This window comes from Erythrolamprus reginae, chromosome 3 (genome assembly GCF_031021105.1).
Source record: "Erythrolamprus reginae isolate rEryReg1 chromosome 3, rEryReg1.hap1, whole genome shotgun sequence".
NCBI classification, from domain to species: Eukaryota; Metazoa; Chordata; class Lepidosauria; order Squamata; family Dipsadidae; genus Erythrolamprus; species Erythrolamprus reginae.
The window spans coordinates 76330017-76344356 of NC_091952.1; the positions used below are offsets into that span (position 1 = coordinate 76330017).

A 14340-nucleotide genomic window follows, 5' to 3' on the forward strand; every position below is an offset into this window, starting at 1 on the left:
TAAATCTGTTCTGTTACTTACAGACATCTTTCTTTTAAAATGGCAAAACAATAATAGCATACATAGAATGATGATATTTTAAGACTATTTAGGAGGAATTCATAAGCCACTCACCAATGTATCTATTTTCTTCTGGCAGGTGTAAGTCAGGATTTAATTTGAAGTCACTGGCCCATGTATCACTCCAGTGTTGATCAACATCTGTAAATATTAATATTACAAGTAGTTTGGTAAACCCACACCTGAGAAAAATGATACACCTAGTTGTAATGATATGCACTACAATAGTGCATATCTGTAGTGATATCCTTCTTCTGCCATATCCGTCATCGGACATTGGCGATCATGTTGGCAATCCTATTTTTGTCAACAGCCACATGAAATAGTGCTGCTCGGTTTTGTTCAAACCAGTCCCTTAAGGTTTTTAAGCTATGATGTTCTTCTGCCTGGACCTCATTTGCCTTCAATCTTTCTCTGGAGGATTAAGTGAAGGATGCCATATTTTTCTGGATGTTGCGTCACATGTCATAAATATTCTAACTTTTGCTTTTTAATGGCTCTGATGATTTCCCTTTGCTTTCCCAAATTTATACACAGCTCATAAACCTGAATAATTCTTTAATTAACTATGACAGAAATTCCACCGATAGATCAGAATTAAACAATTAAAGCTGACTTAAGTCATTTTTATTAAATGGGTCCAAGCTAACCATGTACAGTGGTACCTCTACCTACAAACGCTTCTACTTACGAATTTTTCTAGATAAAAACTGGGTGTTCAAGATTTTTTTGCCTCTTCTCAAGAACCATTTTCCACTTACAAGCCCGAGCCTCCGAAACTGTAACCGGAAAAGGCAGGGAGAAACCTCCATGGGGCCTCTTTAGGAATCTCCTGGGAGGAAACAGGGCCAGAAAGGGCAGGGAGAAGCCTCTGTGGGGCCTCTCTAGGAATCTCCTGGGAGGAAACAGGGCCTCCACCCTCCCTGTGGTTTCCCCAATTGCACTCATTATTTGCTTTTACATTGATTCCTATGAGAAAAAATGCTTCTTCTTACAAACTTTTCTACTTAAGAACCTAGTCACAGAACGAATTAAATTCATTAAGTAGAGGTACCACTGTACTGTATAAATCTGTATCCAATCTATTTCTACCCTGTCTAAAATTTGATAATATGAATCTGTTTTCACAGTCAGATAATGATGAGCCGTAGAGTATCTTCTTTGAGGATTATTGCAATGAATTAACATAGCCATTCTGATTGCAAGCTCATAATTTAACACTGTCTATAAAATTTTGTTTAGTCCAATAAATATTTTGTATGAATGATTGTCTCATCAACAAAGGTTAGAAAAATTCCAACTATTATTATGATTTCAGTCTGAGATAGGAATTGCATGAATGTGTTCTGTTTGCCTGTTGCATTAAACCATGGTTTAACTATAATTTTCAATGTTAAAATCATTTGTGGATGAAGAAAGTAATTAGTGTAAGGTTTGTTGGGCTAGTTTCCAGTAATTTTTTCTTTTTGAGATACCTCTTTTTGTATTGCTGTGCTCAAAGACAAGAAGAAGACAACAAAATAAACTAGAGGAAAAAGCGAGAAATCCATACATTTAAAAAACCTTCCACTACATCACAGTTTATATGAAATAAAACCAAATCAAAAAATTTTATACTCTGAATGTTAGTTCCTAAAATTTAAACAGATGGATTATTCTTGTACCTTCAACACTGTATTGTGTCCCAAACCATTTCTCCTTTAGGTGACACTTCCCTTCATGGGAGGCAGATAATAAAATAAGATTGGCTTGACTGGGAATAAGTTGGTTAAGTGCGTTAGCAATTATCTGTAAAAAAAAAAAAGTTTCAAATAAAATTTCCCTCTGCTACTCAAAATTCCAGGCCTTTATTTGACTTCATTTTGAAACAAATGGTAAATCCTGAAATAATATAACATTTACCTTCTAAAACAGGAACTCATTATAAAAGTATTTTCGTATCGTCCAAGGTTAGAGTTATCATCAGTGGTGAAATCTATTTTTTTTGCCGCCAGTTATGTGGGCGCGGCTTGGTCAGCATGGCCATGTGACTGGGTGGGCAAGGCCTGGTTGTCATGTGACTGGGTGGCTGTGGCCAATTTAGCAATCCATTTTGCCAGGGAGCAGGGAGTTGGACTACATGACCTCTGAGGTCCCTTTCAGCCTTTGTTGTGCTGCTTGTCAGCATCCTCTGAAGCTCTGTGTGGTGCCAGCCAGGTCCTCCCTCCCTTCCTTTCTTTCTCTTTCTTCTATGAGAAGCAACCTACCCCATATTACTCATAAGAAAAGGCTCCCAGAAAAACAAGGAAAAATCTAGCTGCTAACAAACAAACCTGCCTGAAGCTCATTCCACATTCCTGCCAGATAGATAATGAGATAAGGATTATATAGAAAATGGATGCCTGATGTTTGGCTCCATTCACACAAACAGATCCCTAATAAATCCATTCAAGACGGGATATTTTGAAATTTCCCCATTTGGTAGCTAACAAAACAGATGAGTAGAATCAGAATAAGCAGCCCCACACTCAAGATCGGACACAGGACAAAAGTTATTTAGCCACAATGGAAATCACCCAAACCCTTTTACAAACACAAAGCTGACACTGAACAAAACTTCAAAAACATAGAACCATATAAGAATCCTTCCTTTTATCCACTGCTGAATGTTACTTCGCTTCTGCAATTAAAAACCTTCTTCCCAGCAGCTTCCAAACACTTTTCAATTTAAAGCAGGAGACTCGGAAATTTGCAACATTAAGACTTCTGGACTTCAACTCCCAGAATTCCTCAGCTAGGCATGCAGCTAATTTTGGAGACTCCTGATTTAAAGCGACAGCATTTGTTTTGCTTCTTTGCCAAGTGATCTCCCAGCTGGAAAGTGAGTCCTGATTTTTTCCTTGTAACACCTCTTTCTTTCTTTCTTTCTTTCCCTTCCTTCCTTCCTCCCTTCCTTCCTTTAATCTCTTTCTCTCGCTTACTTTCTCCCTTCCCTTTCCCCCTCCACCCCTCTTTCATTTTTTCAGGCAAGCTGGCAAGGAAAAAAGGCTTTAAAAGGTTAAAAAAACCAAAAAAAACAGGAAGTGATGATGTTGGGGCGGATGGCAGATCCTTGTGCTGCCATCGCTACCTGTTCTCCAAACCAGCTGCCACTGTCACTACATACTTTCCTGAATCCGGGAGGATTTCACCACTGGTTATCTTACATATTAATCAAGAGCTTTAACATTTTCGCCTACCTCTGGATTATATTCAAAGAGAAGTTGGTCTCCTGTCAAAATATCCTCTTTTGGAAAAAGCTGCATATTTTCACAAAGACTTTCTACATAATCAGCTGGATCAGTCTGAAAAACAAATTGTTTTGCTTCATGATATGATCTTTTGAATCTTTTTTTTCCATGTAAGCTAACTTGGAGATTAATATAGACCATCATTTTCCCTACAGTTTGGACACTGACTTCCATAGTTGCTTTGAATGAAAAAATAGATTTAGTTACCAGAGAGATGAACTCCAAATTCTTAAGACATATTAGCAAAATGTAATTCAAATCACTAACATTCTGATCAGTTATGTCATTTCTATGTTTACCTGGTTTATGTCAGACAGCATCAATAGAAGAAGAACCCAAAATTTATAGAAGCATAGAACTATTTTTTAAAAAAATACAAGAATTCTTACAGATGATAACAAACATCTGAATGAAACAGAAATATGTTTAAGGATAATGGAAGATTGTTAATTTGAGCTGAAAACCAAAAAGGGAAATTAAAAAAAAATAAAAATATGTAATGAGACAGGAGTCAATAAAACAACCAAACAATCAGAAGAGTGTTAATATTTTGCATGACTTAAATCTGATCATCTTAATACCTGTTCTTGGTACTGGAATTCATTAGCTTCAATCTTCTGGATCTCTTCCCATATTCTGTGGATGAAAGCAGTGTATCTTCAATATATTTTTGTTAAGAATATGTATTTCCAGAAATAAAGGTTTCAGGGTAAAAGCATGCCAAAAAGGGGAGCTTTTGTCATTTATCAATAAGGGTATGACACTGTTCTGACCAATTCAAGGACCCAAATATGCCTCGTCCCCTTACAGCAGGGCTGTCAAACTCCCGGCCCACAGGGCCAGATGCGTCACACACTGGACATGACCATGCCCAGTTTGGAAAAGGAAGATTTTTTTTTAGAAAATAAGTTTTACTATCCAGCTATCATGAAGTTACTTTCAATTGATTTTAGACAGGTAATGGATAACTTACCTGTGTAAAATAATTGTTTATTAATATTTTTAAATTCTCAAGAATGGTGTATTCGGAAACTTCAGATCATGCAGAATGCAGCTGCGAGAGCAGTCATGGGCTTCCCCAAATATGCCCATGTTACACCAACACTCCGCAGTCTGCATTGGTTGCCGATCAGTTTCCGGTCACAATTCAAAGTGTTGGTTATGACCTATAAAGCCCTTCATGGCACCGGACCAGATTATCTCAGGGACCGCCTTCTGCTGCACGAATCCCAGCGACCAGTTAGGTCCCACAGAGTGGGCCTTCTCCGGGTCCCGTCAACTAAACAATGTTGTTTGGCGGGACCCAGGGGAAGAGCCTTCCCTGTGGCGGCCCCGGCCCTTTGGAACCGACTCCCCCCAGAGATTAGAACTGCCCCCACCCTCCTCGCCTTTCGTAAGCTTCTTAAAACCCACCTCTGCCATCAGGCATGGGGGAACTGAGATATTCTTTCCCCCTAGGCCTTTACAATTTATACATGGTATGTCTGTATGTATGTTTGATTTTTATAATCAGTTTTTTTTTAGTTATTTTAGTATTGGATTGGATTGTTACATGTTGTTTTTATCATTGTTGTTAGCTGCCCCAAGTCTACGGAGAGGGGCGGCGTACAAATCCAATAAATAAATAAATTTAAGAAAGAGTTTTTTACAAAGAGTGTTTGTAAATACCGTAATTACTGTATTCAGTCATTTCTTTTTCCTAATCCTCTGCTGTTCAGCTTTTTGAATGTTATTCATCTTTAACCAACACAGCCAATGAGTGGGTTAGAGAACAGTGGGTTAGAGAAAGGAATAGTACCTTTGGAAATAAATATTTTCACTCTTCTGAACTTCCAGTTTCTCCATATACTGTAGTTTTAACAGCTATATGCTATGTCAGCTCAAATATGCAAAATACAGGAAAAAGAAGGAAAAGCACCAATAACACCATCACTTCTTGACTAAAATCAAAGGGAGATTTCATTACCTTTGCACAGGTCCTGCTTGGTGTAACATTTTCAAATACTGGAATACAACATGAGCAACCTGAAGAAGGAAAGGTTCCAAATTTTCAAGTCAATGACATCTGTAATAAGCTAAAAGAATAAATAAGCATGGTAAACTGCAATTCAAATTTACCTCATAGAAATGCTTGTAACCTTCATCAGTCAGGGTCACACAAATACTGAAGACAGAGTAGGTTGTGTTTTGCTCAAACCCGGTCTCACCATTTCCTCCATATAATGCAAGTGCCCAGAATCTGGAAAAAAATATTTACCATACTCTTACAAAAATTAAGACGTGCAGAGTACAGTAGTACCTCGTGATACAAACCTCTCGTTATACGAACTTTTTGAGATATGAACCTGGGGTTCGGAATTATTTTGCCTCTTCTTATGAACTTTTTTCGCCTTACGAACCCCCCGCCGCGAATGCCGAACCCAGAAGGTCGGCAAAAGTTCGGGTTCGGGAGGTCGCCGAGAAGCGACGACGCCTGGCTGTCACCTTCCGAAACAGCCGGGGGGCTTCTTGGTGTTCTCCCGAACGCTGAACCCGGAAGTTCGGCAAAAGTTTAGGTTCGGGAGAACGCCGGGAAGCGCCGCCACCCAGCTGTCACCTTCACAGAAGAGCCGTGGAGCTGTCGGACGGTCGGGAGGCTCAAATGGAGGTGGGGAATCCCAATAAGGACTTCCGGGGGCGGAGCTTTGACGTCACTGAGACGTCCTTCCTGGCTGGCCGAAACATGGACTCCAGGAAAGACATCTTCGTGATGTCAAAGCTCTGCCCCTGGAATTCCCGATTAGGATTCTCCACCTCCGTTTGAGCCTCCCGAACAGCCGACAGCTCTGTGGCTCTTCTGCAAAGGTGACAGCCGGGCGGCGGCGCTTCTCCCGAACCCGAATTTTTGCTGAACGTCCGGGTTCTGTGTTCAGGAGAACGCCGAGAAGCGCCCGGCTGTTTCAAAAGGTGACAACTGGGCAGTGGCGCCCAGCAGAATGCCGTTTTTGCAAAAAAAAATTTCTTGCACGCATTAATCGGTTTTACATTGCTTCCTATGGGAAACATTGTTTCATCTTACGAACTTTTCACCTTATGAACTTCCTCCCGGAACCAATTAAGTTCATAAGACGCGGTATCACTGTATTTAAAATTTTAATATATGTTTCCAACATACCACCAATGTTTGTAACTCTGATTATCTGTGCTCAGGAGAACGCCGGGTTCTGTGTTCAGGAGAACGCCGAGAAGCGCCCAGCTGTTTCAAAAGGTGACAACTGGGCAGTGGCGCCCAGCAGAATGCCGTTTTTGCAAAAAAAAATTTCTTACACGCATTAATCGGTTTTACATTGCTTCCTATGGGAAACATTGTTTCATCTTACGAACTTTTCACCTTATGAACTTCCTCCCGGAACCAATTAAGTTCATAAGACGAGGTATCACTGTATTTAAAATTTTAATATATGTTTCCAACATACCACCAATGTTTGTAACTCTGATTATCTGTGCTCCTGGAGGAAAATCTAAAAATATTTGACAAATGAACTTTCCTCAGAGGCAATGGCCTTGGCTCAAGTCTTCAAAAATGTAATATACATAAGGTAGTGTTGCCTGTGCCCTGGTGGGTGGGTATTTCTGTTTTAATCCGCTGTGTTTGTATGTTTTTGCCACTGCTAAGCCGGTTATTACCAGTTCCTTAATTAAACTAATTTAGTTATTAATTAATTAAATTAACTAATTTATTATTAGTTCCTTAATTAAACTAATTTAGTTCAAACAGTGTGGTTTTGATACGTTTGTGACTGGGGACAGAACACTGTCTTTAACTTGGTCACCAAGTGGCAGGATGCTTAACAATGTATATACAATGATCCCCCGTTTATTGCGTCCCCAACCATTGCGAACAGGGTACTTCGCGATTTTTCAACCCGGAAGTCAAAATACCATCTACGCATGCGTGCCCGTTTTTTCTATGGGCACGCATGCGTAGATGGCAACCGGCTTCCCTGGGTCTTCCCCCTCTTGCTGGCGTCAGCGAGGAGTTTCCCCACCGCCCACGCAAACTCCTCGCTGCCGCCCGCCCTTCGCCCGCCCTTCGCCCGCCCACGTGGTTCATTCTCGCCGCTTTCGAGCTGAGTCCTGAAGCGAATTCGCTCCAGGACTCAGCTCGAAAGCGCGGAGAGCCAGCGTGGACAAGCCGTTCGCTAGCGCTGGCTATCGGCGCTTTTGAGCTGAGTCCTGGAGCGAATTCGCTCCCGGACTCAGCTCGAAAGCGCCGAGAGCCAGCGTGGACAAGCCGTTTGCTAGCGCTGGCTCTCGGCGCTTTTGAGCTGAGTCCGGAAGAGAATTCGCTCCCGGACTCAGCTCGAAAGCGCCGATAGCCAGCGTGGACAAGCCGTTCGCTAGCGCTGGCTATCGGCGCTTTTGAGCTGAGTCCGGAAGAGAATTCGCTCCCGGACTCAGCTCGAAAGCGCCGATAGCCAGCGTGGACAAGCCGTTCGCTAGCGCTGGCTATCGGCGCTTTTGAGCTGAGTCCGGAAGAGAATTCGCTCCCGGACTCAGCTCGAAAGCGCCGATAGCCAGCGTGGACAAGCCGTTCGCTAGCGCTGGCTATCGGCGCTTTTGAGCTGAGTCCGGAAGAGAATTCGCTCCCGGACTCAGCTCGAAAGCGCCGAGAGCCAGCGTGGACAAGCCGTTCGCTAGCGCTGGCTATCGGCGCTTTTGAGCTGAGTCCGGAAGAGAATTCGCTCCCGGACTCAGCTCGAAAGCGCCGATAGCCAGCGTGGACAAGCCGTTCGCTAGCGCTGGCTATCGGCGCTTTTGAGCTGAGTCCGGAAGAGAATTCGCTCCCGGACTCAGCTCGAAAGCGCCGAGAGCCAGCGTGGACAAGCCGTTCGCTAGCGCTGGCTATCGGCGCTTTTGAGCTGAGTCCTGGAGCGAATTCGCTCCCGGACTCAGCTCGAAAGCGCCGATAGCCAGCGTGGACAAGCCATTCGCTAGCGCTGGCTATCGGCGCTTTTGAGCTGAGTCCGGAAGAGAATTCGCTCCCGGACTCAGCTCGAAAGCGCCGAGAGCCAGCGTGGACAAGCCGTTCGCTAGCGCTGGCTATCGGCGCTTTTGAGCTGAGTCCGGAAGAGAATTCGCTCTCGGACTCAGCTCGAAAGCGCCGAGAGCCAGCGTGGACAAGCCGTTCGCTAGCGCTGGCTATCGGCGCTTTTGAGCTGAGTCCTGGAGCGAATTCGCTCCCAGACTCAGCTCGAAAGCGCCGATAGCCAGCGTGGACAAGCCATTCGCTAGCGCAGGCTATCGGCGCTTTTGAGCTGAGTCCGGAAGAGAATTCGCTCCCGGACTCAGCTCGAAAGCGCCGAGAGCCAGCGTGGACAAGCCGTTCGCTAGCGCTGGCTATCGGCGCTTTTGAGCTGAGTCCTGGAGCGAATTCGCTCCCGGACTCAGCTCGAAAGCGCCGAGAGCCAGCGCGGAGGAGCCGAAGATTGGGGGCGGCGCGGCTATTTTAAAATGTCGCCGCCGGCATGGGGGGCTTGCCAGCACCCCCCGGACCTCCAACCCGGGTTTGGGGGGCTGCTAGGAAGCCCCCCATGCCGGCGGCAAACAGCCGCCCCGCCCCCAATCTTCGGTTCCTCGCTAGCGCTGTGGGAGTAAAAACACCATCTGCACATGCGCAGATGGTGTTTTTACTTCCGCAGCGCTACTTCGCGAAAACCCGCTCGTTGCGGGGGGTCCTGGAACGGAACCCTCGCAACGAGCGGGGATGTACTACAGAAATAAGTAACAATGTATGATATATACGTTTTCAACTTAGTTAAATGTGGATTCCTTATTTTCATCACTTATCAGGACAAATACCAGCAATTTTCATTTGGCTACATACTTTTTCCTAAGATATGAAAGAATGCTGCCTTTGCCTTCATGTCCAACAAGCCAAGAAATATAGTGGAGTGGCTTCACCCTACAAAGTGAAAAAACATTAACTGCAATTTGAAAATTCCACATTCTAAATCATTATAAAAAAACATTATATAAAAAAACAAGCCTGTAAAATAGGCAAACCCAAAATGATGGGAATTTGGGGGGCGAGGATAATGCTTTACAAAGATCACCTTCCTCAGTTGCTATTAGTAGAGCAGCATGCAGGTAGTTCTTAACTTACAACAAAGTTAAATGACCGAAGTTACAGCAGCACTGGAAAAAGTAACTTAAGACCATTTTTCACACTAATGACCAGTGAAGTATCCCCATGGCCACATGATTCATATATAGGTAGATGCTTGATAATCGACTCACATTTATGATGGTTGCAGTGTCCCAGGGTCATGTCATTCCCCTTTTATGACCTTCTGATTGGAAACCAAATTCACTTCACAATCGTGTGATGAATTTAACAACTTCAGCCATTCAGTTAACAAATGTGACAAGAAAAGTCGCAAAACCTTACAAATTCTTAACTTGAGAAAATAGATTTGGGGCTCAATTGTGGCCGTAAGTCATGGACTAACTGTACTTGTTATCATTTAAACTTACCATATTTTTCGGACTGTAAGATGCACTGGTGTATAAGACGCATCAAGAATTTAAAGAGATAAATAAGGAAATAAAGGTTTTGTCCTCCCCGGTCCTCCCAAGCCCTCTATGTGCCCCATTTTCCACATGAACAGGGGTGTTTTTGCTTTCCTAGCCCCCAAGAGTACTTTGCAGGCCTTCCAAAGCCTCTGCACACTTTTTCTGCAAAAAGGGACCTGTTTTTCACCCATTTTTGCAAAAAATGGGGCACACAAAGAGGGTCTGGGAAGTCTGCAGAGTGCTCCTAGGGGCTGGGGAAAGATAAAAACACTGTTTTTGCAAAAAAAGGCCCGTTTTTCATCAGTTTTTTTGCAAAAATAGGGTGTGCAGAGAGTTTGGGAAGCTTGGAGAATGCACCTGGGAGCTGGGGGAAGGCAAAAATGCACAATTTTTTCACAAAACAGGTGTGATTTTTGCCTTCCCCCAGCCCCCAGGAGCACTCCCAAACCCTCTGGGCACCCCCTTTTATGAAAATGCGTAAATGTTTAGCAAAAATGAGATGCAGGGGCAGGGCTTCAGGAGGCCAAAAAATGCCTGTATTCAGTGAATAAGATACACCAACATCTTATACACCGGAGTTGCATCTTATACTCCAAAAAATAGGGTATATAACGCAATTAACAAAATGAAATGATCATCCTGTATATTCTATACTAGACTTTTAATAAATTTACCTTATCCATTTTCACGGTATGTCCATGGAAATGGGAAAGGAGGGGGGGAGACAGGAGGGAACAAGAAATAAAAGTTACCTGTAATACTGTTCTTGTGGAGGAAGAGCCCAAGTGATGTTTAAAGAGTGAGTTTTCCGGATTGGAACCACTAAAAATAAAAAAATCCTTTCCTTATAAATAAATAAAGTCAAGATAAATCCAGATTTCCTCAACATTTCCATATGCGAAACAAAAAACCATTATTGGTTTAAAAACCAATGTGGATACATTATAGATAGTATTGCAGTAGTTATCCAGCTACATCACTTACCTCTGTAAAGTTTAGGAAATTCTGGAGTGTCAAAAGGTTCTGTCAGATGGCCAAATGTTGGTCTGGATAAACCACTTGAAAAGAAAGAACATATATATTTACATATATGTGCACACGCATCTTCCTAATCCAGCAAGGACCATCACAAAACAAATCGTTCTATGAGATCAGGCCCTACATATTTTTCAACACTGGTTGTTAAGGGATTATTCCATTCCAGGGATCAAATCCTTAGTCGTAATGAATTGACAACGATGCCGCTTGTTCAGTAGAAAATATTTCTATCTAGGGCAATGCACGCACAGCCTATAACAATGAGTAAGGGTTTCTGGTTTCCAAGTCCTGCCCCTATTTATAAAAATAGCATGCAATTTCTTTAGGGATGTCCCATTCTTTCCTATATTCACCTCACACTTGCACTTGGAACTTAGCTTGTACATGTGGAAAAGACAAGATGGTCTAGTTAGCATATAAATAGGCAAAAAACAAACTCACTATGCAGAGCAACATTTATCTATCTCACCTGCCTGCATGCCTCTATCTATCTATCTATCTATCTATCTATCTATCTATCTATCTATCTATCTATCTATCTATCTATCTATCTATCTATCTATCTCTATTTATCTCTATCTATTTATCTATCCATTTATCCATCCATCCATCCATTCATCCATCTATCTATCCATCCATCATTTCTTATTTGCTTATCGCTCACCTCCCTCAGATATTTATTGCAACAACAAGATATGTATGCATGCTTGGCTAAGGTGCCCATCCAATCTTTATCACTGAGTAAAAAACAGGATCTAATCTTTACAATATTAATATTGTGGGAGCTGCATTGATTGCAGATCTGCTTCCGGGTCAAATTCAAAGTGTTAGTTCTCTCTTTGAAAGCCCCGCGGGCATACCTAGGAGCAGGTTATTCAAACAGCGGTATTCTTCCAGCTGCATTTACCTGAGCCCCCAGAGCAGGTAGGCAGAGAAATGGGTCCCCTCTCTTAAGGTGGTTCTATGTTGTTTCTCCCTGAAAATATGGCCCTGAAAATATGGTTTTGGGGACCCCAGGGTGATATGGAGCCCTTAAACCGATTGGTGTTATTGGTGGCATTTGGAGGAAGGGGTTACTGGGTTTTGTATCTGGGATTTTATTTCTGTAAGCTACCCAGAATCATGATGAACCGGGCAACCGTATGTTTTTTCCCAAATGATTTGATAAATACGTGAACAAAATTTCCTTATATGTTGTAAGAAGTGTCCTCTCCAACTCATTTGAATTATATGTGAAAAGCCGAAAACTCTGATTAAATCAGATTCTTGTTTTGTCCTTACTATTAACTTTAGGCAGTTGCTAACGAACAAGAATATAAATCAGCTGCTGGCAAGTGCAGAGGAAAGGATGAGAAACTAAAGACCAGGAGTGAGCAAATCAAATCTCTAAAATCATTTAAGTTGCAGAAGGGTGCACCCGATTTAATATCCTTCTTATTACATACAATAGGAAAATGTATCTTACTTATTTGGGATCTCTGAGAAGATTTCAGTCACCCATTTTTCCAGAGTATCCAAGATTTCTATTGAGGAAAGGGGGGAAAAAAGTGATAGCACATAACTTAGGGAAAAAAGCAGCACATAATCAGCCGCTCTGAGTCTAAGGAGAAGGGCGGCATAAAAATCGAATAAATAAATAAATAAATAAATAAGTAAATAAATAAATAAATAAATAAAAGACGAGAAAGGTGAGAACCTGTTGTTCAAGCAGACAATGCAGAGGTGCCAATATTATAAAGCCCACAGGCTGAAATATCTTGGAATTTCCTGTGGAGCTGCTCCAGATAACTGAAGCAACAACATATACAGGATTTTATCCTGTGGGGATACCAGAGCTAATCTGTAATTATCCAGTGAGTCGCTACTTAGCAGCAAAGAGAAATGTTCTGTAATTTCGAATGAAGAGCCTTTACCTTTTGACTGCACAACTAAAGTCATATAGTGCGCTGAATAATATCGCTGCCAGAATTCCCTCAGCTTGCTATAGGTATCGATCCCATTTTCTCTTGGCTCATGTTTCAGGGTATCTGCATTACCTGTAAATGAAGTTCAAAATGAAGAAATCTGCTTGAAACTTTCATACTGATCAAGCAGACTAACAACACCTTTCCCCTGCAGGCACATAACATAACAACTTGGATTTAAACACCAAGGGAGTAGAGTGGTACCTCTACTTATGAACTTAATTTGTTCCGTGACCAGGTTCTTAAGTAGAAATGTTTGTAAGAAGAAGCAATTTTTCCCATAGGAATCAATGTAAAAGCAAATAATGTATGCGATTGGGGAAACCATACGGAGTGTGAAGGCTCTGTTTCCTCCCAGGAGATTCCTAGAGAGGCCCCTTGGAGGCTTCTCCCTGCCTTTTCCGGCCCTGTTTCCTCCCAGGAGATTCCTAGAGAGGCCCCTTGAAGGCTTCTCCCTGCCTTTTCCGGCCGTTTCCTCCCAGGAGATTCCTAGAGAGGCCCCTTGGAGGCTTCTCCCTGCCTTTTCTGGCCCTGTTTCCTCCCAGGAGATTCCTAGAGAGGCCCCACGGAGGCTTCTCCCTGCCTTTTCCGGTTACAGTTTCGGAGGCTCTGGCTTGTAAGTGGAAAATTGTTCTTGAGAGGAGGCAAAAAAATCTTGAACACCAATTTCTTATCTAGAAAAGTTTGTAAGTAGAGGCATTCTACAAATCCAATAAATAAATAAAATAAATAAAATAAATAAATAAATTCTTAGGTAGAGATACCACTGTATAAATCCTGCTGGATCATACCAAGGATGTATTAGTTTAACGTTGTTGTTGTTTTTACTGTGGCCAGCCAGAGATATTTTTTGGGACTCACAAATATGAGACAGAGACTCATATTTCACTTTGACAGGTATCCAGAGGCATGGTCTCCTCCAATAATATTGAACTGTTAAAGACAAATATCCCTCAATAGACTTGCCCATTATGAATTTCTTTAAACACATTTTCACACCATTCAGCATAGTGACTGTCATCAGGTTGTGCAATGATTCTACAGATTCCTGTATTTTTCAGATTATAAAATGCACTGGTGGAAGGCAACAATGCCATTTTTTTTGTGGTGGAAAGGCCTATTTTTGCCTGTTCTTTTGCAAACATGGGGTGTTTTTGCCTTCCCCCAGCCCCCATGAGCACTCTGCAGGCCTCCCAAACCTTCTATGCATCCCATGTTTTGCAAAAATGAGACAGGGCTTCAGGAGGCAAAAAATGGCTGTATTCAGTGCATAAGATGCACCGACATTTCCACCCTCTTTTTGGGGTTAAAAAATGGTAATTTTCAAACGAAAGAGGTACTGTATTCCCATGTCGTCACAAAATACAAAATTGTCATAGCAAAAAGTTCTGAGTAATGACTCTACTATCACAAAATTACTTTTATTTTGTCTAATTTGTGGTGTTATTTGAGCC

At 42.3% G+C, this 14340-nt stretch overlaps 1 protein-coding gene across 1 annotated transcript in view; it reads right to left on the minus strand.

The window, feature by feature from the left end:
- Positions 1–14340, minus strand: part of NRDC (nardilysin convertase) — a 39545-nt gene that overhangs the window by 13877 nt on the left and 11328 nt on the right. Inside the window, exons 7-17 of the mRNA XM_070745899.1 lie at positions 12836–12958; positions 12388–12445; positions 10869–10942; positions 10637–10706; positions 9196–9273; positions 5448–5568; positions 5296–5354; positions 3911–3965; positions 3279–3383; positions 1725–1848; positions 115–201 (exon numbers count right to left, since the gene is read on the minus strand). Coding sequence (XP_070602000.1) covers positions 115–201; positions 1725–1848; positions 3279–3383; positions 3911–3965; positions 5296–5354; positions 5448–5568; positions 9196–9273; positions 10637–10706; positions 10869–10942; positions 12388–12445; positions 12836–12958 — 954 coding nt within the window. The remainder of the gene's footprint in view (positions 1–114; positions 202–1724; positions 1849–3278; positions 3384–3910; positions 3966–5295; positions 5355–5447; positions 5569–9195; positions 9274–10636; positions 10707–10868; positions 10943–12387; positions 12446–12835; positions 12959–14340) is intronic.